Source organism: Aquarana catesbeiana, linkage group LG05 (genome assembly GCF_042186555.1).
Source record: "Aquarana catesbeiana isolate 2022-GZ linkage group LG05, ASM4218655v1, whole genome shotgun sequence".
Taxonomy (NCBI): Eukaryota; Metazoa; Chordata; class Amphibia; order Anura; family Ranidae; genus Aquarana; species Aquarana catesbeiana.
The window spans coordinates 382,354,009-382,378,925 of NC_133328.1; the positions used below are offsets into that span (position 1 = coordinate 382,354,009).

At 43.1% G+C, this 24,917-nt stretch overlaps 1 protein-coding gene across 4 annotated transcripts in view; it reads left to right on the forward strand.

Moving 5' to 3' along the window:
• The window catches only part of LOC141144914 (enoyl-CoA hydratase EchA19-like), a 143,025-nt gene that overhangs the window by 74,973 nt on the left and 43,135 nt on the right, over positions 1-24,917 (forward strand). For all 4 annotated transcript variants that reach the window (XM_073631022.1, XM_073631021.1, XM_073631023.1 and 1 more), the window contains 2 exons: positions 19,923-20,020; positions 20,139-20,283. In XM_073631022.1, the coding sequence (XP_073487123.1) occupies positions 19,923-20,020; positions 20,139-20,283 (243 nt within the window). The remainder of the gene's footprint in view (positions 1-19,922; positions 20,021-20,138; positions 20,284-24,917) is intronic.

Consider the following 24,917-nt stretch of genomic DNA (forward strand, 5'->3'; position numbering starts at 1 on the left):
GAAAAGGGTACCCAGTCCTTGAAGGTCCCCAAGTGATGGAACCCGCCGTGATGGGTGAAGATTGGGCTCTTCGTTTCTAAGGTTGCCCTGTGCCTGGACGAGTAAGTGAAACCCACTTATTTACTTATTGTGGGGTGCCCCATGTGTTGTAACAATCATTCAATCTAGCTAGAAGCTGGACACCTGTGTGGCGGTGACCACAGGGGGAGTTTGGGCTAGCTGCTGGGTAGGAATACTTTGTCGTTTTAGCTGCCATTTTTGCGTATGAGTCTACGCACAGGGGTTCGCCATTGTGCACGATGGTTCACCATAGTGGATGCGGGCCCGCAGCTGTGCTGGTCGGCCACAGCGCACGTGGCTTTACCACACAGAACGTTGTGTGCAAACAGAGCCACTGTAGCTCCAAGTATGGCGCACGAAGATTCGCTTTGTGCACAAACACAGCCATGCACGTCCAACGTGACCATGCACGTGTGCATGCGCAGAGCACCCCGGTGCACAGTTATCTTATTTAAGCAGAAGGTGGCTGACATGCAATGCTTCCAAAGGACAGCTGTGGGACACAGAACGGGCTCTGAAATATTCACTTTCAGCAGTTCATTCCTCCTTACCCGGGTCACATGAGTCACCAGGTGTTGGTTGGCAGCCTAAGGTGCTTGGCAGGATTGTTGCATAGGGGCTTGGTGAGCCCTATTAAAGGGTCTCCCTTCTGGGGTGGTGTAAATATTAAACCCAGGTACTCCTTTTTTGTGGCTTGCAATGTCTTAAAAAAAGAGGAGCGGGGCTAACACTACAGGGAACGGCACATTGTGACGTTAGTAGCTCCTAAGGAGCCTAGTCGAAACCCTAGTGTTGTATCCCCTGAGAGACCAGGGGCTTCCAGGCAATCTAAATCCACTGCGTCTGTCTGGTATTGTGCCTACAGCCAACACTGCTGCTTCAGCCTTTGCCACCAGGGATGATCTGTCCTCAGCTCTAGCCGGGTTAGAGGATTGCTGGCATGATTGCCTTCATCTCGCAGGGTTGCAGGAAGCGTGACAGATCCCCCTCCCCTGATCCTCCTAACTTGGAGCAGGAATGGGTTGATGAGGGGCAAGAGCTAAATGCTAAGGATTCTGTGGAGGGCAAGGCAGATGAGTCGGTTTCTGAGGATTCTGGGCCAGAAGATGTCCAGTTGATATCAGCCTCTCAGTCGCAGAGGCTTTTGATCCAGACTCTTACTAGGATGGTTCGTTCTGCCTTTAAGTTACCTCCTGCAGAGGTTTCTGAGCCCCCTTGGTCCACTTTGGGGTCCCTGAGGCCTCCACAGGCTGCACAGGCTTCCCCCTTGCACCCACTGTTGGAGCAGGTGGTGTATGCTGATTGGGAACATCCTGACAGGATTTTTGTTCCTTCTAAGAGGTTTTGCCTTTTATATCCCATGGAGGAAAAGTTAGTTAAGAAAAGGAGCATGCCAGCCGTAGATGCTGCAGTCTCTTTCTTAAACAAGAACTTAAGAACTTAACTTGTCCGGTGGATAACGCACAGGGCCTTAAGAACCATGTTGACAAGAAACTGGAGTAACTATTAAGGGCTTCCTTTTCTTTGGCCGGTTCAGCAATTCAGCCAGCTGTCGCAGCAATAGGAGTCTGCCAGTCCCTAAGGGATCAGGTCAGATGGCCTGACAGGCCTAACCAAAAGGAGGATCCTGCTGAAAATAGGGAGGATATACCTTGAGGAATGTGTTTTGCTGTAGATGCCTTGAAGGATTTGATACAGCAAGTCTCTCATCTGGCTCTTCTGTCTGTACACATGCGCAGACTTGTGTGGCTTAAGAACTGGTCAGCCATGCTTTCCTGTAAGAAATTGTAGGCAGGGTTCCCCTTCGATGGGGAACACTTGTTTGGTGATGATTTGGACAAATCTATCCAAAAAATTTTCGTAGGGAAGAGCTCTCTACTTCCTGTGAAGAGAAGGATCAGGCGTCCTTTGTTTAAAACCTCAGGTACCGCTTCCTTGGGTGTCTCAGCCCCAAGGCAGTTCTGCCGCCAACAGGGCGCTAGAGCCAGGGGCAAGCCTCATGGCCAGAAGAAACCCTGGGTTCAAAACTCTTCTAAACCTGGCACCAAAACCTCCTTTTGAGGGGACGCACCCACTCTATTAGGTGGGGGGGAAGGTTGCTTCACTTTGTGGACATTTGGAGAACAATGGTTATGAACGAGTGGGTCACCTCAACAGTATCCCATGGTTACAAGCTGGAATTGCAGGGGTTTCCTCCTCAGAGGTTTCTAAGAACCAGCATTCCTTCGGATGCTCCAAAATGAGATTTATTGTTTCAAGCACTAGATCATTTAGTGCATCATAAAACCAAATGGGGACACAAGGCCCATTTTGAATCTAAGATCCCTGAACCAGTAACTATTAATCCAGTCCTTTGGGATGGAGTCAGTCCACTCGGTAGTAGCCTCACTCCAGATGGGAGGCTTTCTAGCCTCCATCAATATCAGGGATGCGTATTTACACGTACCTATATTTCAAACTCATCAGAGGTTCCTGCGGTTCGCAGTAGAGGAACGTAATTTCCAGTTTGTGGCACTGCCCTTCGGGCTTGTCACAGCACTCCGGGTGTTTACAAAGGTCCTAGGACCAGTACTGGGTCTTTTAAGGGCCCAGGGAATCTTGATGCTCAGATACTTGGACGACCTCCTGCTCAGAGATCACTCAATGCAGGCCCCAGAACAGAGCATAGTCTGCACAGTGCTGTATTTAGAAAACCTGGGCTGGGTCATAAATAGCAAAAAGTCAGCCTTGAGGCCAGCTCATGTCTAAAATGTTTAGGTCTGATCCTAGATATGGTCCAGGCAAGGATATTTTTGCCACCCATAAAGATCTGTGCCCTGAACGATCAGCTGTGTCAGGTAAGGGGCACCAGGCAACCCTCCATTTGGCTCTGTATGAGTCTGGGAAGGCAGTTCCCTATGCCCAGTTCCATTCCAGGCCTATACAACAAGACATCTTGTCGGCCTGGAACAAGAGAGCGCAAGCCCTGGATTACCCCATGTCCTTATCTCCCCGGGCACGCTTAAGCATAAGCTGGTGGCTTCAGAAGATCCTTCCTCCGGGTGTCTTGGAGTGTGCTGACCACAAATGCCAGTCTCTCGGGCTGCGGAGCAACCCTAGAGGTGCTCACAGCTCAGGGGAGATGGTCAAGGGTAGAGCAGAGCCTGCCCATCAACATTCTGGAATTGCGGGCAGTGCGTCTGGCCCTACAGTCCTGGACGGTGGAGCTTCAGGACTGCTCTATCAGGGTTCAGTCCAACAATGCCACTGCGGTGGCCTATATCAACCACCAGGGCAGTACTAGGAGCCAGTCAGCTCAGGAGGAGGTAAACCACATATTAGCCTGGGCAGAGAGACATGTGTCGGTTCTATCAGCGGTCCATAGCCATGGGGTAGAGAACTGGAAGGCAGATTATCTCAGCCGCCAGCAGATCTGCCCAGGGGAATGGTCTCTACACCCGAATGTGTTCCAGGAAATTTGGCAGCGATGAGGAAGGCCAGATGTCGATCTGTTGACATCCAGGTTCAACAACAAGCTACATCAGTTTGTGTCTCGAACAAGGGATCCCCTAGCAATTGAAGCAAATGCTCTGGTAGTTCCATGGAGCCAGTTCTCCCTGGTTTATGCTTTGCCCCTGATCCCTCTCCTTCCATATTTATTGCGCACGATTCAGGGAGAGGGGGTTCTAGTCATCCTGGTGGCACTGGTCTGGCCCAGAAGGCCCTGGTTCCCAGAGATTGTGAGATTGGCAATAGATGGGCCTTCTGCGCCGCCCCGACCTATTGTCTCAAGGTCCTATATTTCAGCCTAATTTACAGTCTCTATATTTGACGGCATGGCTATTGAGGCCAGGGTGTTGAAGGATCATGGCATCTCAAGACCAGTATTGTCTACTCTTGTAAATTCCAGGAAAACGGTCACTAGGAAGATCTATTATAAGGTCTGGAAGACTTACCGTATTTATCGGCGTATAACACGCGCCGGCGTATAACACGCACCCCAAGTTTAGGAGAGATTTTAAGGAAAAAAACTTTTAGGAGGGAAGTTTAAGGAAAAGAAACTTACATTAAAATGCCCATCAATGCAGCCTCATCAGTGTTCATCTGCAGCCTTTTCAGTGTCATTGCAGCCTTTTCAGTGTCAGTGCAGCCTTGTCAGTGCAGCTTTGCCCCAGTGCAGCCTTGTCAATGCAGCCTTGTCCCCAGTGCAGCCTTGTCAGTGCAGCCTTGTCCCCAGTGCAGCCTTGTCAATGCAGCCTTGTCCCCAGTGCAGCCTTATTAATGCAGCCTTGTCCCCAGTGCAGCCTTATCAATGCAGCCTTGTCCCCAGTGCAGCCTTATCAATGCAGCCTTGTCCCCAGTGCAGCCTTGTCCCTGCAGCCTTGTCCCCAGTGCAGCCTAGTGTCCATGCCTCCTGCCGCTGCCGCCGCCGCCATACACATAGAAGTAGTTTTAATAATGGCACCGCGGAGTTCGGAGAGACTCGGCGCCGGCGGAAGTGAACGAACGCCGCCGAGATACACATAGCCGAGGGTTCTCGGCTCTTTCCGGCGCCGCTCACAGTCCCGCCCAGTCCCGCCCTATGATGGACATAACACAGGTCCAATGGCGGGACTGGGCGTGACAGTGAGCGGCGCCGGAAAGAGCCGAATACACCCGACTATGTGTATCTCGGCTCTGTGATTTCGGCGGCGCTCGTTCAGCACCGCCGAGTCCTTCCGAAGTCCGCGGCGCCATATTTGAAACTACTCGCTATGTAAATGTCGGCGGCGATCGCCGACATTCACATAGCGATATCGGGGATCGGCGTATAACACGCACCCACGACTTTCCCCTGATTTTAAGGGGAAAAAAGTGCGTGTTATACGCCGATAAATACGGTATATTGCTTGGTGTGAAGCCAGAAAATGGCATTGTTGGAAATACGTGATTGGGAGAATTCTCTCTTTTCTACAGTTGGCTGTGAAAAATGGCTTTGAGTGCAATCAGGGGTCAGGTTTCGGCCTTGTCAGTATTTTTCCAAAGGCCTTTAGCCTCCCATTCTCTGGTCCAAACCTTTATACAGGTGGCAACTCTTTTGCTTCTCCCCATTAGGTCACCTATGTGTCCTTGGGACTTAGATTTGCTGCTGTCTGTGTTACGGAAACAACCATTTGAGCCTATCAAGGAAATTCCATTAGCCTTGTCACGCTAGCTAGCCTTCCTGATGGCCATCACCTCGGATAGCAGGTTTAAATTTTCCACGGACAAATGTCTGTTGTCGGATTTTCCGATCGTGTGTACACAAGTCCGTCGGACAAAAGTCCAAAGTACAAACACGCATGCTCGGAAGCAAGGACGAGCCAGAAGCGGTCGGTCTTGTAAACTATCGTTCGTAATGGAGAATTAACATTCGTGACGTGGCAAATTATGAAATCTTGAAATGCAGTGCACATTCTCTTCTTCTTTAATGGAATAATCATGAAGCTGCTTTGTTGGTGATGATCATGGAGTTATTGCAAACTAATATTCAAAGGCTTTTTTTTTTCTAGCGATATCAAGAATAATAATATTATTATTATTATTATTATTTTTTGGGGGGCAAGTTACCACAACACCATTATCCCGTAGTTTTTAAGATCAAAGATACAACTATGTTGGTGTCCCTTGTCAATTTTACATTGTATTTTTTTTTTTAATGTAACTGCCTACTGCCAAACTGTCATTTGAAGTAAAACACATAGCCAAGTATTATTCTCCACAATTTTTTATTGTGCATTAAAAAAAGAAAACAAATACAATTAGACATGCTATCTGCCAATAGATCTTAACCAAAAAGTGCATTCTATGCATCTAAAAATATGGAAAAATATACCAAATCAAATCATTATTCAACCAAAAAAATAATGTCAAAGCAATAACTCCAAGGCCAATAATAAATAACACGTTATCTCCTCCGATTCCGCAACATGTCTGGTTGACGATTGGCCATTCACAAATGAACTGAAAAGCACGAAATGGAAAGCGCGAACTGAAAAGCGCTAAATGAAAAATGCGAAATGAAAAGCGAATCAAGACTCACCAAACTTCTACTAACACGAAATTAGCAGAAGGAGACCAAAGGGTGGCGCTAAAGAGCTGAAAAACCATGTAGTACGTCACTACGTTCGTGATTGTTGGCCAACAATTGTGTGCCGTGTGTATGCAAGACAATTTGGGCCAACGCCCTTTGGACAAAAGTCCGCGGTTTTGTTGGCCAACAATCCGATCGTGTGTACGAGGCTTTAGGCTTATGCCACAGACACTCAAGAGCACGGCAATATGTTTTTTGAGATTTCTGGTGTCATCTGTTTGCCAGGGTTGTAGGGGTGGGGGCCTGATTCTGTGTGTAGTGAAGGGAGCTAGCTCATCCAGAGTGGAGAACAGGGATTTATTGTAGACAGAAGTGACTAGGTTAGGGCAGGACAGGGGTGAGATTTTGTCATAGAGGCGGTTAGTAGCAGAATAGAGGAAAGAAGGGTTGAAGTGCCAAAGGTTTCTACGGGTGATGGTTAGGCGATTGGTGGGAAAGGTGGTGGAAGACAGGGAGAGAGAGAAACTAATAAGGTGGTGATCAAAGAGCAGAAAAGGATTGTTGGAGAGGTTGCATGGAGTGCATGGGTAGGAGAATACAAGGTCAAGGATGTTGCCATCAGAATGAGTAGAAGCCTGTGCCCATTGCTTCAGGTCAAATGAGGAGGTTAGACTAATGCCCCGTGCACACGATCAAACTTTCCGACAACAAAACTGTGGAATTTTGTTCGAAGGTTGTGGGCTCCAACTTGTCTTGCATACACACGGTCACACAAATGTTGGCCAACAATTACGAACATAGTGACATACAAGACGTACGGCGAGCTGATAGAAAGGAAGTTCAATGGTCATGTGATAGCTCCATTATGAACGCTAGTTTTACAAGACTGAGCGCTTCCAGCTCGTACATGATTCCAAGCATGCGTGGACTTTTGTGCGACGAACTTGTGTGCACACGATCGGAAAGTCCAACAACAAAAATTTGTTGGTGGAAAATTTGAGAACTTGCTAGCCAACATTTGTTGAAGGAAAGTCCGACAACAAATGTTCAATGGAGCATACACACGGTTGGACTTTCCGCCAACAAGCTCACATCCAACATTTGCTGTCGGAAAATCTGATCGTGTGTACGTGGCATAAGAAGTTTAGAAGTAGGAGGAGTGTTTGTATTAACAAGGATGTCGAAGTCACCAAGATAGATTGTGGGAATTTCAGCAGAGAGAAAGTAGGGTAGCCAGGCCGAAAACTCATCAAGGAAAGTTGATAACGGTCCAGGGGGGCGGTAGATCACAGAAATTCTTAGGGAAGTTGGAGAGAATAGACGTATACAGTGAACTTCAAATGATGAGAGGGACAGAGAGGGAGGAGAGTGAAGAACCTGGAAGGTGCTCTGTGGGGATAGGAGGAATCCCACTCCACCTCCCTTGCATCCATTAGGTCTAGGTGAGTGAGTCCAGAGAAGGCCACTGTGGGAGAGGAAACCAGGAGAGGGAGTGTCCAATTCATGCAGACAGGTTTCGGTGATAGCAAGTAGATTAAAGGAGTTAGTGACAAAGAGGTCATGAATGGCAGTGAGTTTGTTGCAGACAGAGCGAGCATTCCAGAGGGCACAGGAAAAGGGGAGGCTGGTTTTGGGAAAAAGAGGAATGGACACTAAATTGCATAGATTGCGACTACTGCCAGAGGATGTGGGGTGATGGGTGTGTTGGGTAAAGTTAAGCAAGGAAGGCCCAGGATTTGGGGAAATATCTCCAGAGGTTAGGAGAAGCAGAAGAGTAAGGGAGGTAATCTGAGAATACGATTTATATGAGGAGACGTGCTTCAGCGTCCCGGGGGTTTTAGTAGCATATGGGCTTAGAGTTCGTAAGAGGTGATGAGTGCAGTAATAGGGAGAGGGGAGAAGTGACGGTGATATGTACAGATTGTGGGGTGGAGAAGAGGGGTGAAGAAAAGAGTTTGAGGAGACAGGCTGCTATTGTGAAAAGTAGAGGTAAAGATTGCATGTTTTAGAGAGGAAGTAGAGTTGATATGGAAATGAGGTTACCTGCAGTGTGGCGTTTTGTAAAATAGTTTGCTGTTGATATTTGCTTTGTGCAAATCACTGAAGTGCAAGAGCAGAAGTCCCGCTTATTAAAAAAGCCCCATTTCTTTGGTAGAACTCCTGCATGTGGCACCCCTGCATTTGCTTCCCCGTAAAGAAGGCCCTGTTTTATACTGTGATGGGTGTGGATGGAATTTGGCTATTAATCAATCAGGAGGTAATATTAGGCTCAAAGCTAGCACAGCAAACTTTTCACAACACAATCTAACTGCAAGAGGACCAAAAGGCCAAGATTGTAAATATAAGGGAACCCATACATTTAGGTAAGACGTAAAAACAAAATAAACATCAAAATATTGTGAACATGACTACAGATGGATGTGAAACAGCATTAATATAAATGCAGTTTACCAAAAAGATATTTGAGCAGTCAGTCTGTGTTCAGTTAAAGGTAGATGAGAGTAATGCCCTGTACACACGGTCGGATTTTTCAATGGAAAATGTGTGATAGGACCGTGTGTGGGCTCCATCACACATTTTCCATCGGAATTTCTGACACACAAAGTTTGAGAGCTTGCTATAATATTTTCCGACAACAAAATCCGTTGTCGGAAATTCCGATCGTGTGTACACAAATCCGACGCACAAGGTGCCACGCATGCTCAGAACAAATTAAGAGACGAAAGCTATTGGCTACTGCCCTGTTTATAGTCCCGACGTATGTGCTTTACGTCACCGTGTTCAGAACGATCGGATTTTCTGTCAACTTTGTGTGACCATGTGTATGCAAGACAAGTTTAAGCCAACATCCGTCGGAAAAAATCCATGGATTTTGTTGTCAGAATGTCCGATCAATGTCCGACCATGTGTACGGGGCATAACAGGATATAAATGGGCTGAAGTCGGACCAAAGTCATGCAGGAACCTTTTTCAAAGTCGGACCGACTTGTGTCGGACCAGTTAAGACGGCTCTCATAGGAAACCATTGATTTATACACTTCATGCGACATGTGATCCCAAAGTTGGAGCGTATGTTGCACCAGTGTGAACCCGGCCTTAGGCCGGGTTCACACTGATACGACACGACTGTTGTACGACCGTTGATCTGACTTTGCCCTGCGATATCTGTCCTACTTCCATTCGAATTGAATGAACAGGATACAATTTTGCTCCGCCTTTGAGATTGTCTAACTTGTCCTTTAACCAATCAAAACAATCCCAGCATGACATGAATTCCTTTTCCTGCTGCTGTAATCACCATGTCCGATGTCACAAGTCGGATGGTTAGGACAAGAATTCGACTTTGATCGTACTTCAATGATATTGAATGGGCTGAAAATGGACTAAAGTCAGACCAAAGTAGTGCAGGAGCCTTTTTCAAAGTCGGACCAACTTGTGTCGGACCAGTTAAGACGGTTCTCATAGGGAGCCATTGATTTATACACGTCATGCAACATGTGCTCCCAAAGCGTATGTTGCACCAGTGTGAACCAGGCCTAATGCCTCGTACACACAATCGGACTTTCCGACAACAAAACCGTGGAATTTTGTCCGAAGGGTGTTGGCTCAAACTTGTCTTGCATACACACAGTCACACAAATGTTGTCCATCAATTACGAACGTAGTGACGTACTAGACATGCTACGTGGTTTTTCAGCTCTTTTGCGCCACCCTTTGGTCTCCTTCTGCTAATTTCATGTTAGTAGAAGTTTGGTGAGTTTTGATTCGCGCTTTTCTTTTCACCTTTTTCATTTAGAGCTTTTCAGTTCGTTTCTGAACGGCCATTCGTCAACCAGACATGTTGCGGAATCGGAGGAGATAACGCGTTATTTATTATTGGCCTTGGAGTTATTTCTTTGACATTATTTTTTTGGTTAAATAATGATTTGATTTGGTATATTTTCTATATTTTTGGATGCATAGAATGCACTTTTGGTTAAGTTCTAGCATGTCTAATTTTATTTTTTTTTAATTTTTTTTAATGCACAATAAAAAAATTGTGGAGAATAATACTTGGCTATGTGTTTTACTTCAAATAACAGTTTTGGAGTAGGCAGTTACATTTTAAAAAATACAATGTAAAATTGACAAGGGGCACCAACATAGTTGTATCTTTGATCTTAAAAACTGCGGGATAATGGTGTTGTGGTAACTTGCCCAAATAAAGCACAATAATATTATTCTTCATATCAGTAGAAAAAAAAAAGCCTTTGAAAATTTGTTTGCAATAACTCCATCAGTATCACCAGCAAAGCAGCTTTATTATTATTCCATTAAAGAAGAAGAGAATTGTGCGCTGCATTTGGAGATTTCATAATTTGCCACGTCACGAATATTCATTCTCCGTTACAAATGCTAGTTTACAAGACCGACCGCTTCTGCTTCCGAGCATGCGTGTTTGTACTTTGGACTTTTGTCCGACTGACTTGTGTACACACGATCGGAAAGTCAGACAACACACATTTGTTGGTGGAAGACTTGAGAACATGCTAGTCAACATTTGTTGGCGGAAAGTCCGCCAACAAATGTCCGATGGAGCATACACATGGTCGGATTGTCCGCCAACAAGCTCACATCTAAAATTTCCCGCTGGAAAGTCCGATCGTGTGTACAGGGCTTTAGAGTCACTTTAACTCAAGATAAAGTATTATATTACAATTGAGCTTTCTACTTTGCATAGATATACGTGAATTATGGGCAGGCTATATTTTTATTTAATTTTCAATAGCTTTACTTAACAATTTTTTTATTTTTTATTCAGTAGAGATTTTTTTTTATTAAAGTACTCACAAAGAAGTACAAAATGCACTAAAACTAAATAGAACAGTGCTAAATGCAAAGTGCATATAAGTCAAAGAATTGACTAATGCAATTCCAGCAGGAAGTTGTCATGAAAACAAGTATGAGAGCCATAAGACTACATTTATCACAAGGCATAAAGCAGGAGGAGTAAAAATAAAGGGGGATAAGGAAGAGGAAGAGAAAACAGCGTCACACCCTGTTGTACAGTAAAGACCCCTTGGTGGAAGGGGCATAAAATAGAGTGAAATAAACAGTTAGACTTTGTGCATCAATCCAGTTTTTCTTGATTTTATTACATAGTTACATAGTAGGTAAGGTTGACAAAAGATAACGGTCCATCCAGTTCAACCTGTGTTGGTTTGTGTGCGTTTGTGTAGATAATCATTTCCCGTATCCCTGTATATTGTGTTCGCTAAGATGCACGTCCAAGAGTCTTTTAAAACTATCTATACTTCCTGCTGACACCACAGATTGTGGAAGAGAGTTCCACACCCTTACCGCTCTGACAGTAAAAACCCCCCCCTACGCAGTTTAAGGTTAAACCGCTTCGCTTCCAGTCTCATTGTGTGGCCCCGTGTCTTCCTACACTCCCTGGGACTGAAAAGTTTCCTATTTACGCTGGGATCACTATTGAGATATTTGTATATCCCTTTCATATCTCCTCTCAAGCATTTCTTCTCCAGGGAGAAAACATTTAGCACTTGTAGTCATTCCTCGTAATTGAGGTCCTCTAGTCCCCATATTAATTTGCCCTTCTCTGGACTTTCTCCATCTCCAGCACATCCTTTCTGAGGATTGGTGACCAGAACTGGACAGAATATACCAGATGCGGCCAAACCAGAGTTTGTGGCAGGATTATCGATTTATCTCTGGAGTAAATTCCCTTTTTAACCCCTTGCCGACCAGCCACCATCGTTTTACAGTGGCAGGTTGGCTCCCCTCGCAAATCGCCGTAGCTGTACAACGGGCGCTTTAAGGGGTATAGGGGGCACGCGCACGCTCCTGCCGTGTGTAACGTAGGAGCTGATGCCATGTCCGCTGGGCACCCACGATCGCTCCTGAGAGAGACAGAATGGAGATCTGTCAATGTAAACAGACAGATCTCCGTTCTGTCAGGGGAATAGAGGCTGATTTTCTGTTCCTAGTAATTAGGAACAACGATCGGTCTCCTCCTCTAGTCAGTCCCATCCCCCCCACACAAATACACATGAGGGAACACACTTAACCCCTTGATTGCCCCTTAATGTTTACCCCTTCCCTGCCAGTGACATTTATACAGTAATCAGTGGCTATTTATAGCTGTGATCACTGTATAAATGTCAGTGGTCCCAAAAAAGTGTCCGATCTGTCCGCCGCAATGTTGCAGTCCCGCTAAAAATCGCAGATCGCCGCCATTACTAAAAAAAAAAAAATAATAATAATAAAAATGCCATAAATCTATCCCCTATTTTGTAGACCCTACTTTTGCACAAACCAATCAATATACGCTTATTGCAATTTTTTTTTTAACCAAAAATATGTAGATAAATATATATCGCCCTAAACTAATGAAGAAAATTTTTCTTTAATTTTTTTTTGGGATATTTATTATAGCAGAAAGTAAAAAATATTGTGGGTTTTTTTTTTTTTTCACTCTTTTTTTGTTTATAGCGCAAAAAATAAAAACCCAGAGGTGATGAAATACCACCAAAAGAAAGCTCTATTTGTGGGAAAAAAGGACATAAATTTTGTTTGGGTACAGCGTCGCATGACCGTGCAATTGTCAGTTAAAGCGACGCAGTGCCGTATCGCAAAAAATGGCCTGGTCAGGAAGTGGGTAAATCCTTCTGGGGCTGAAGTGGTTAATGTATACTAAAATTTATCTGGCTTTGCTTGCTGCAGCTTGGCATTGCATGCTAATGTTCAGTCTGTCTTCTACTAGAACCCCTTCTTCATCCTGGAATCCCCCCCGGGGTTCTCCTCCTAGTAAGTAATTTGTCTTTATATTTATAACCCCCAGTGCGTTACCTTATATTTATCAATGTTATACTTTATTTGCCATCTAGTTGCCCACTCCATTAATTTATTCAGGTCCTCCCCAGTTTCTTTATCCTGCTGTAATGTTATTGCCCTACTTATTTTTGTGTCATCAAACACTGGGATTGAGCTATTTATTCCAACCTCGATATCATTTATAAAAAAATTAAACAGAATTAGTCCCAGGACAGAGTCTTGGGGGGGCCCCACTAACCACCATTGTGAGTACACGTTATTTATTACCACCCTTTGGACATGCCCCTGTAGCCAGTTTTTTATCCAAGAACAAACCCTATGCTCCATACACACAGACCTCAGTTTGTAGATTAGGCGTTTGTGGGGAACTGTATCAAATGCTTTTGCAAAATCCAGATACACCACATCTACCGGCCTACCTTTGTTCAATTGGTAGCTTACTTCCTCGTAGAATGTTAATATTAAATGTTAATTATTAAATGTTTTACTAGCATGAGTGGGTGTATATAGGGGATGAACCCCATTTATCGTTGTCTTCCAGTTTTCATATTTTTAAATTGCACTGCAACCATACCCCACTCCGCTATTTAAAAATAACTTTAATATTTTTTTTTTTTTTTTTATTCCGGCCGCGCGCCCTTCCACCTTTCTTATTATGTGTTCCTGCTCCTGCAGCTTCCTGAGATAACCTTGTCACATATCCCAGGAGACTTCCGGAGTAAGAGCACAGAGTGGCAGGTTGGTGAAGCTGAGCGTGTCATTAGGGGCTTGCTACCTGAAGGAGAGACAGTCAGCTCTCAATGGCTGAGCCACATGAATGATGAATCACAGAAGAACAATGCTGGCTAGGGGAATATGTGTTTTGAGAACAACCCTAAAAGAGGAGAGGAGAGGAGTGAAGTTCCTCTTTAAAGGGTTATTACATCCTTCAGAGATGTGCAAATCCTATCGCCCGACGCCCGGGGCATGCTCTTTTTTTTCTTTTTTACATTTAACCCTGCTTTGAGCAAGCAGCAGGGTTTACCTCATAGAGCCGGTGGTTGGCTCTCTTGTAAGAACTATCTGAGCGGCTAACTTGCCGCTGGATTGCTTTTAGGATTCATGTACACTTGGCCGTCATTTACTGTGGCCGCGTTTTGCGACGTTTTGCATTTTCCTGTAGTCCATGGTCAAAACCCTATCCTGAACGCAATTCTTCCAGTTGAGACAGTCTATTGCTATTTTGCAATCCAAGGGTACCCTTACTGCAAGACCATGTAGTCATAAATGTACGGTGTACGCAGTCTCTCTCCCCCATTAATATAACCTCCTTAGATATGCAGCTATGTGGGTGAATGTGGATGCATGATTGGTGTCATGACATTTATTTAGGCTAGACAACATTGTCTGTTTTAGATGGTGGATGGTGGAGAATCATATTTATTCTGTTTTTACTATAATAAACTTTTTGCATTAATTTTAGATTTGTTTATCTGTGCATTTATTTGGTACTATATTCCTGAGGCCCATTACAGTGGAACTTTTCCTTTTTCTAGTCTAGTTCTGTTGTCTCATATGTCATGGGTCTTGCAGCAGGACAGTGACCCAAAGCACACTTCAGAAATCACCCAGAAATGGTTTAAGACAAAGCATTGGAGAGTGCTGAACTGGCCAGCAATGAGTCCAGATCTAAATGCCATAGACCACCTGTGGAGAGATCTCAAAACACCCTTTCAATCTGAGAAACCTGGAGCAGTTGGCGAAAGAAGAGTGGTCCACAATTCCAGTAGATAGGTGTAAGAAATTAATCGATGGTTACAGGAAGCGATTGATTTCAGTCCATTTTTGGAGTTTTGCGTGGAATGTTTTAGATTTAGCCTTTTGTTTCTCCACTTTTTTGTGTCATACCAATACAAACAAAAGAAATAAACATGAGAATGCATAAACATTTGTAATTGCAACAATTTTCTGGGTGAAGTGGTGCATTATCTGACAGAAATGCAGGAGTGCCAATATTTCTGGCCATGACTGTATTTACTCTTAAGGCCTCATGCACACTGGACGTTTTTTGATGTTTTTACAGCAGCTGTTTTTGGCTGTAGACGTTTTTTTCTACAGTCAATAAACTCTCCATCATGTTATCCTATGTGTTCATGCACACATAGGCTGTTATCAGCAGTTTTGGGCAGTGGTGTTTTTAAGCAGTAAAAAAAACCCAAAACTAGTGGGTTCTGAGAGATGTTTTTCAGCTGGAAAAATGCTCTAATGCTGATAAACGTTGAGAAACGCTCAAAAACATCACTCACCAGCGTTTAACGTTTTTGATCCATTGAAAAAAAAAAAAAAAAATGCTAAAACGCTAACGTGGAAAAACGCGGAAAAACGCTATTGCAAAAACATTGAAAAAAGTTGAAAAACTCACTGCAAAGGTACTGACGTTTTTATAACGTTATTTTAACGTCCAGTGTGCATGAGGCCTAAAGGCTGAAACCCATAAAGGTATGTAAAATTCTATACCAAATTTAATGCTGAATACATTTTTTTATTGTTTCATATAATATCTCTTCAATAGAAATGATACATGCTTTTATGTACAAAAATGTCAAAATTTGCTTGGATAGCCTTTAGAAGCAATAACAGCTTTGCACCTTTCCGGCATAGAATGCACTGCAACTTTGGTGTAATAATAAAATAGCACTTTATTATAGATTCTATGAGTTTTCATTTGTTTCTTTGTCTTTCTTTTCCAAAACAATGCTTTAGTCTTGGCCAAGGAATTTCAACGGGATTAGGTCCCGGCTGTTTCCTGGCTAGTCAGTATCATTAAGATAATGGAATGAAACCAGTTCTTTACAGCCTTTACAGTCAGTATGTTGAGAAGTATTATTTTGCTGGAAATATATTCCTGTAAAGTATGAGGGAACACCTCAGCTGCAGAAGGAAGATAATTTGGTTGTAATAATTTGTTTCAACGTATTTTTAGCTGTCTTCATCCCTTCTACAAGCTGAATTTGACCAGCACCATGACTAGACCTGCATCCCCAGATCATAATGAGGATTGGATGCTTTCTTGTTGTACATTCTGGAAGCAGATCTTTACTGAACCTTCATTTAACATTTTCATACATGACTCCCCAAAATAGTTATGTCTTTATAGTTCATTAACATTCTCAAAGAGGGCCTCTGCTGCCACCTAGGCTGAACATCTCAGCATGAAGGATTAGTATCTGGGGGCTGCAAGGTAGAATTTTAATCTCCTGCTTCATGTTGTCAAACCTGCTAAAATCCTTGCAATGACTAGCAGACCACCATGTTGCTTTAACACAACTCCTCTCTGGGAGGGGGGGTGATATTAAGGGTCCTGGAAAAAAGAAGGCTTTTCAGGGCTTCTACTTGACCCTATTCTTAAAATTCTGCATGAAATGTATCTGGTCGATCATTCCTTCCCTCCATCTTTGGGGGCTGGGGGGGGGGGGGGGCGTTCTGCCCTCTCTGGACATCAAGGATGACTACTTACATATCCCCATCTTTTCAACACTACCTGATTTTTGCTGTGGGCATGCATCTTTACCAGTTCATTGCCCTTCTCTTTAGTCTGTTCACTACACTTCATGTTTTCACCAAAGTTCTGTTCCCTGTACCTGTTCTGCCCATAATGAGATCCTTGAATAATCTTCTCCTGAGGGAACAGTCAGCACTGATCTTGTCTGCCAATGGCCAATAAACTGTTTAGACTCTGCAGGTATTCAGTTGCATCCCAAACCTGAACCTTCAGAATGTAGTGCTGGAACCAACTCCTTACATGGAGTATTGGGGTCTCCTAGATATGGTTCAGTCAAGGGTTTTTCTTATACAAGACAAATTCTTACTTTTTTGTTCTTGGGTTCAGACTCTGCAGTCCAATAGCCATCCAAACCTCCACTTTTTCATGAGCATTCTAGGCTTGATGGTTGCTTTTTTCAAGGTAGTTCAGTAGACACAATTCCACTCCAGATCGTTGTAACATAACATTCTGGTGATGTGGGCCAGTGATGGGGAATCTTGGCACCCCAGATGTTTTGGAACTACATTCCCATGATGCTCCACTACACTGCAGAGTGCATGAGCATCATGGGAAATGTAGTTCCAAAACATCTGGGGTGCCAAGGTTGGCCATCACTGCTCTAGGCAATTATTATGTTACTAAACCCAGGACCCTGCATTCTCTATATCTGGTCTCCCACAGTACACAGAACATGTAACTGCAACTATTTTAGTAAATATAAACTGCTAAATAGCTTTTCTCATCAGTAGTATATATTGTCAACAGGTGTCCACAATTCCAGTTTCAGAGGTAAAAGCTTAGGGTGCTAAAATGAACCCCCTAAAAGACTTCCCTTTACTGTGTACCCTGCTCTGATTCTGAGGTCTGTCAGGTACATTTTGACATGCAGCCCTATTTTATTATTGGAGCAGGGAGTACTCACAGCATCATTACATATATGTGGGGATACCTGTAAAAATATGGATGGTACAACTTGTGGCTTTACAGGGACTTTACTGAAACTCCAATGAGTGTAAATGTGTTTGTGTCTCTGACTCAGGGCACCTAAGAGATACAGTCAATAGAACAAATTACTCCTTAACCTTTTCCCTTATTAGTTGTACTTCTGAAAACTTAGCATATGTATCATAACAACCGCTTTACAGGCAGACCAGAATAAATTATGACAAAAAGAATTACTTTTTCTTGGAAAAGGCTTGTGAAGAATTAATTAGAACACTCTTCTAACACACAAAAAAATTTAAGGGTGCCAAAATTTGAGTGTGTTTTCATTTAGAAATTTGAAGCAGCTGTTTGAAAGTATCTGGATATCAACTAGTGTTAATACAAATTGCTTTGTGATGTAGTAAGATGTTACGAGAAATCCTGTGCTTTATCTGTACTTCCAGAGTGGAGTTAATAAAAACCATACCTATGTTTTGTTTATAACATTTTTTGCTTTGGATAGAAGGGATAAGGGTTAAAACTTGTCTAACTTTTTATTTCTGTCTTGGACTCCATTGGGGGGTTCTTTCTGTGTGGTCACAATGATGGCATGTGAAGCAGTTATAGCATTTTCCATAGTACAGTAAGGAGGAGTTCGAACGTATGCTGTCCAACTGGATTGAGTCACCAGTTCTCATTACAGCTCTCCGGACCTCCAGATCTCCAGCATCTTAGGGTGGTTTGTGGCAGAAATGCCTCTGCTGCTGCAGTATGAGGAGTTTCTTTTCATCAGATCTGAGCAGATGTATATGGTTAGTTTACAGAAAAAACGGTCAGAATTAGGCGTATGAATTAAAGAGGTATTAAATCCAATGGGGCAATGGTTTTACATAAACGGCACCACTGTCAGTAGTAAATGTTTTTGTTTTTTTTTAACCCTGTAACTGTTACATCTGCAGGAAAGCTTGTTTGTTTATTTTTATTTTTTTTAAATCACACTTACTGGCCAGATCACCAGATGAAAATAAAGGAAAGAAAGCCTAAAAAGGAAATTAATGCTGCTCTGCATGCTAACTGCCTCAGCTATCTTAGCTCTCTCTTTCACTCACACACACTGCTTTTATTAAGGAATTCGAGCTGATTTGAGTATATTTCTCCCTGAATTTTTTTCTTTTTTTCTTTTACATTGGCAAGTATTTTAACTACTTCAGCCCCGGAAAGGTTTTACCCCCTTAATGACCAGGCCATTTTTTGCAATACGGCACTGCGTTACTTTAACTAACAATTGCGCGGTCATGCAACGCTGTACCCAAATAAATTTGATGTCCTTTTTTTCCCCACAAATAGAGCTTTCGTTTGGTGGTATTTGATCACCTCCGAGGTTTTTATTTTTTGCACTATAAACAAAAAAAAGCGACAATTTTGAAAAAAATAAATATTTTTTTACTTTCTGCTATGAAACACATCCAATAAACAAATGCAAAATATCTAATTTCTTTATCACTTTAGGCCATTATGTATTCTGCTACATATGTTTGTTAAAAAAAAAACTGCCAATAAGCGCAATAAGGTTTTCGCAAAAGTTATAGAGTCTACAAACTATGGGATAGGTTTAGGCATTTAGCGGGACTGCGACATTGCGGTGGACAAATCGGACATCTAACTGACACTTTTGACACTTTTTTGGGAACCAGTGACATTGCTAAAAAAAATGCACTGTTACTGTACTAATGACCTTGGCAGTGAAGGGGTTAACATCAGGGGCGATCAGAGGTTTAAGTGTGTCCCTAGGATGTGCGTGTTAACTGTGTGGGGGATGGTCTGACTGGATGAGCACAGAGATCCGTGTTCCTGCTTAGCACGAACACAAGATCTCTATCTTCATCCCTGTCAGAAAAGCGATCTGTCTTGTTTACATAGGCAGATTGCCTTTCTGCCTCTCTGGGGAGCGATCTCGTATGGGCAGCGTACATGGGGTCTGCCAGACCCGCTGATTGGCTCCCCCTCTGTCCAGTGTCTATTGCAATAGAGCCGCCCTGCCGCAGTATATCTGTGGTAGGTGGTCTTTAACTAGTTAATGAAGCCACATTAATTATAGCAACTGTAAAAAGGCTTCATAAAAATCTGTTTTCTCAGTGAGGCAATTTCAAGATTTTCAAGGTTTGCAAGCACTGTTGAGCTGGATGAGATGTAAAACAAATTTTAGGTTTAGCGTATCATCATAAAAATGTCAGTAACAAAAATATGATTGAAAGCCATTAAAAGAAACATTTTTAGATGTTTATGTCAAGGATTCTGTCAAGATTAGCTTTCATCTTGCTCTTGTGCCAAAAAGTAATAGCCTGGAACATTGCACATGTGTGCATCTCTTTGCACACTAATGTGCCTGCCCTGGTTCTAGTACCATTTTGTGGGTCAGATGATGACATTCTCTAGAGCTGGAGATGAGCTTTGGCATCGACAAGATGAACTAGGATTGAACAGGTTCTCTTATGCCACAAAATACCAGCTGTTAGTGATTGATATATCATTCATTATTATCTTCCACAGGTGGACATTTCTGTGCTGGCTTTGATCTGAAGGAAATAGCTCACAGCGCTAACTCTCTGAAGATAGAGCCAAATGTAACCAAAGGACCAGGACTCATGGTATGCAAGACTACTTAAATGTATTTTTTTTGATAAATTTGTAAATTAGAACTATTGGTTTCTGTTTTATTGTTTAGTCTAAATATTAACCTGTGAGTGCTGATCCTTTTCTTCCCAGGGGCCTAGCAGGATGCAATTTTCTAAACCAGTAATTGCTGCTGTGAGTGGTTACGCTGTAGCAGGGGGTCTTGAGTTGTCTCTTCTGGCTGACCTTCGAGTTGTGGAAGAAAGTGCAATCTTTGGAGTATTCTGTAGACGTTTTGGTAAGTCTATGCATGAAATCAACCTGTAAACTACTAACACTGTCTAGGAAACATTACATTTATGTGACAGACAGACAACACATACAGTTTTCCTTTAGCCTGAATAAAAAAACTGCCAGTTTTTTGGGGCTATTTGCTATGTGTCTGGGTAGCAATCTTGCTTTTTCTACTGCTTTCTGGCTGTCCAACCTTCATCTGAACATGGAATATAAATGAAGCTGTGTTACTCCTATACAGTGGACAGTGCCTGAATCATGAAACACACTAGGTTGTATGTTTGCTGGCAATTAGCTGGAGTAGCTAAATGCAGAAGATAGATGCAAAATTTTGAAAAAAGTAAACTGTACCACATGTATGTTGAAAAGCTTTAAAGTGGTTCTGAAGTCATAAGGGTTTTTAGGCTCCATTCAAATTAGCGCATCTCCAAAGCCGCATGATTTCCAGTGCAACTTTGGAGCACGACTTTGATGAGACTTTCTGTGCAACTTTGATCTGACTTTACATTCTTTGAACAAAAGTTGCATCAAAAGTCGCACCAAAGTAGTGCAGGCAGGGGGCATGGCCAGATGCGAAGGTGCAAGGACTTCCTGGTGAGAGCTCCGGCTCCCTAACCGATTAATCCTCCCGGATCCTCCTGCTATCTGAGCCATCCTGCTCAGTAAACTCCATGCCATCCATGTAGGCCAAAGGCAGATTGGGCAAAAAGCAGCCTCCTCCCAAGCTTTGGAGCTCTCTGCCTGGGACATGCGTGGCAGCCATCTTGCCTCCTGCTCCAGGGGCTGGGACTGCTGTTGCCATCCAAATGGACCTGTGGCCGCTCCCTATCATGGACCTGGACAGAGAGGAGATACCTCAGCCTGGGGCTCCAGCACACCCGCTAGAGGACTCCTCCACCTCCGCTATCCTGGCTGCTATAGAGGTCAGTAAAACCTCACTCATGGGCTGGATTGATACTCTGGCGATCAAGCGTGGCCTCATCCGGAACGATCTGGATAAATTCAAAGGTTGCCCAACCACCGCTGAGTCCCGCATATCGGACATGGAGGATACTGCTGTCACCACTCATCACAATCCGGAAGTACTACAGTGCATGGTTAAAATCCTGATGGTCCATTCAGAGGAAGGACCATTTGACAATAAAACCTAGAAGCTGATTGGTTACAATGCACAGTTGCACCAGATTCTGTGTGCACCAGTTTTAGTAAATCTCTCCTTTTGTGTTTATGTTACATTAAAGGATCACTAAACCCACAAGAATAACATCTGTCTCTATATGCAGTAATGCATCCTTGTCATAGTCACTTTGGCATCTAAGGGGTTAATCTTCAGCATTGTGTAAGAAACGTGGTTGATCCTGCCAGCCTTTGATCCTCCCTTCTTTCACTGTCCCCAATTCCGCTGCCAATTTTTCAGAGCAGTGTTGGCAAGCAATGCACATGCTCTGTTTTGTCTGTGTTTCAATACAGGACATATCCTCTGTGATCGGGGGAAATTACATGACTTTGACATCATACATGTGGGCGTATATGTAGATGATGAATGACAGCCATTCACTCATCCTCCATGCCCACTCAGTAGCAAAATATAGAGCAGGTGGGATAGTGAAAGAGATTATCATGGATGTGTAGGTCCACCCAAGCCATTTTGTTGTTGAATAACAACAAAGATTGTACTTGTAAAATTATTTTTTACAAGGATGTAATGTTAAATCTATATTTTTCTACTGTATCATTAAAGACTTTTGGATAGCACCGATAGCACTGTCTGGACACAAGGGTCATAGCTCATGCTTCCCCTTCTGATGTACATAGACACATCAGAGGGGAATGTAAGCTCCTCCTAAGATCTCTCTACTTAACAGTTACATTTTTTTTAAATGAACTACACAAACATGAATATCATACTTTGGGAGAATATATAAAGTTTTTTATGGAGTATGTTTTTAGTATCACTTTAAGATACCCTTCAGCATGTGTTTTGTGTTTTTGTAACACTTAATAATTTGTATACATTGTGACATAATGAAAGGCAAGGTGATTGATGGACAATATGTTTCACCTTGCATGCTTTCTTATGTGGGAAACTTTTTTTTTTGACTGGGAGAAGCCCTTCACCTGTGAGAGAGGAATCTGTACTGTTTAGTTGGTGCCTGGATGACAAGGATTTATTTTCTGTTTTGTTTTGTGTAGCAACCTTTTAAATAAAGCTGACTAGAAGTCAAAATTTTAAGAAAAAAACTGCCGTATGGACTGCCTTTTCCCCAAGTAAAGTGTTTCCCACTTGAGCTAACCCCTACATATGTTGGAAGATGCAAGCAACCTCCTGAGCAAGTCGAAAGATGGAAGATGTGATAAGGGCTCTGCTTCAGGCCACTGCAACACAGCACAATACCAACAGCCAGTTCGCAGATGGTGAAGATGCAGCAGAAGGCCACTGAAGCACAGCAAGAGACGAATCACCAGTTTGCGCAGACCGAGAGCTTCTCAAGGAGGTGGTCCAATACCTTGTCGAGTTAAAGAAGGGCTTCATAGGTCCACTACTGGTGGACCAGAAAATGATGGATGCCAGCCATTACCTGCAAAAGTTGACGCCTTCAGATGATGCCTACCTCACAACTTTTGAGAGGGTTGATTTTTGGAAAGGATGGCAAAAAGATTATAAGAAACTGAAGGCTGAAATTCTTGCATGCATGGGCGTCACCATTGCAGTCCACGCTCAACAGGCATCGGTGATCGTATAGTACTAACAAGCCACCCTGCTCCCAGATGTCTGATATGACACATCTCACTAGGAAGTGGCAGTATCCAGAGACTTTGACAGCACCTAAAATTGTGGAGCGTGTGGTCATGGTCGCTATCTGCATGCGCTCCCTGCCAAAATGGGTCAGCCTTGAGGACCCTAAAACTGCAGACCAGCTAATGGACCTGGTGGAGAGATATGCTGCAGCGGAGGACCTACTGAACGCATCCGTGCACCACTCCAATGTCTTGCGGGGTGAAAAAATGCCCAGAGGATCTGGTAAGACTGTTCCAGGGCTCAAGGGCTTGGGGAAAAGTTGCAAGACCGTTGCTACAGATGATGAGAATGTGGACTGGAGACTGTCTAAATAGTTCAGGAAGGTCCCTGAGGCCGTTTAGAGGACTGGGTGCAGAATTGTCATGCATTAAGTCATATTGCTGCTAACCCTAAGGCTTAATATACACGGGACGTTTTGAAACCTCTCCTGAATGATGTAACTTGAAAGATAGTAACCGACATTTAAAAACGTTGGTCTTGCCTCGTTTACATGCTGCGTTTGCGTTTAGGAGCTTTTTTTTCTTTTAACGGTCAAAAATTATCTCTGTTAAAAATGCCTGTAAACGAAGCGTGATTTACCGCGTTTACAAGCTGTTACAGGCATTTGGCGTTTGAAAAGCCATCCTGAACACATTTTTTTGCTTTCCAAAAAATGCTTCTAAACTCTACTGCCTAGAAACGACTATAATTGAGCCTGTGTACATGTACTGATAAGATAACATAGAGTAGAGTTCAGGGGCAGCTGAAAAAAATGCCCAACTACTCCTAAACGTACATTTATCAGCTGCAGTGTACATGAAGTCTAACTGATTAACCAATGCAATGTGATGATGCTTATTTAAAATAATGCATGTCTCTTTTTACACAGGTGGCAGGTATTGCATCATGTCAGGGATGTATGGAAAAACAAATGTGTATGATTTTCGTTGATGGAAAGCCAGTCAGTAATTAGTTCTGGAATATACTGCACCATCTATCCACATACCTAAGCATCAGTTAATATATGTAAAGCAATGTTCTAGAAAAGTTATTTCTTTACAGCTTCATTGGTTTTAGGAAGTAAAGATCATTAAAGGTTAAATCCGCTAGAGGATGATGATTTTTTTTTACATGCTTCACTCTCTAGATTTACTTACTTTTTTTTGTGCACTATTTATAATTTTTTTGGCATACATAACAAGAGAAAGCATACAGACTAGGAGTAATTAGGGAAGGCACATGGTGTAGTGATTTAACCACTTGCCGACCGGCTCACGCCGATAAACGTCGGCAAAGTGGCACGTTCCCCTTTAAGAGGCGCGCGTGCTGCACGGCGGTGGACCCGATGTAACTGGTGGGCGTGATTGCTGCCTGCCACCCGCGTTCGCGGGGACGAGAGCCAGTACAACACACAAATCCCTGTTCTGTCAGGGGAGAGAAGACAGATCATTTGTTGCTAGTAAGTAGGAACAGCGATATGTCTCCTCCCCCAGTCAGTCCTATCCCCCACAGTAAGAAACACTCCCAAGGGAACACATTTAACCCCTTCATCACCCCTAGTGTTAACCCCTACCAGTGACATTTACACAGTAATGCAAAATGCATTTTTTATAGCACTGATCGCTGTATAAATGTCAATGGTCCCAAAAATGTGTCAAAAGTGTCCTATCTATCTGCCGCAATGTCGCAGTACCGCTAAAAATCATAGATCACCACCATTGCTAGTAAAAAAAAAAAAAAAATGCCATAAATCTTTTCCATAGTTTGTAGACACTATAACTTTTGCGCAAACCAATCAATATATGCTTATTGCGATTTTTTTTTTTTTTTTTTTTTTTTTTTTACGAAAAATACGTAGA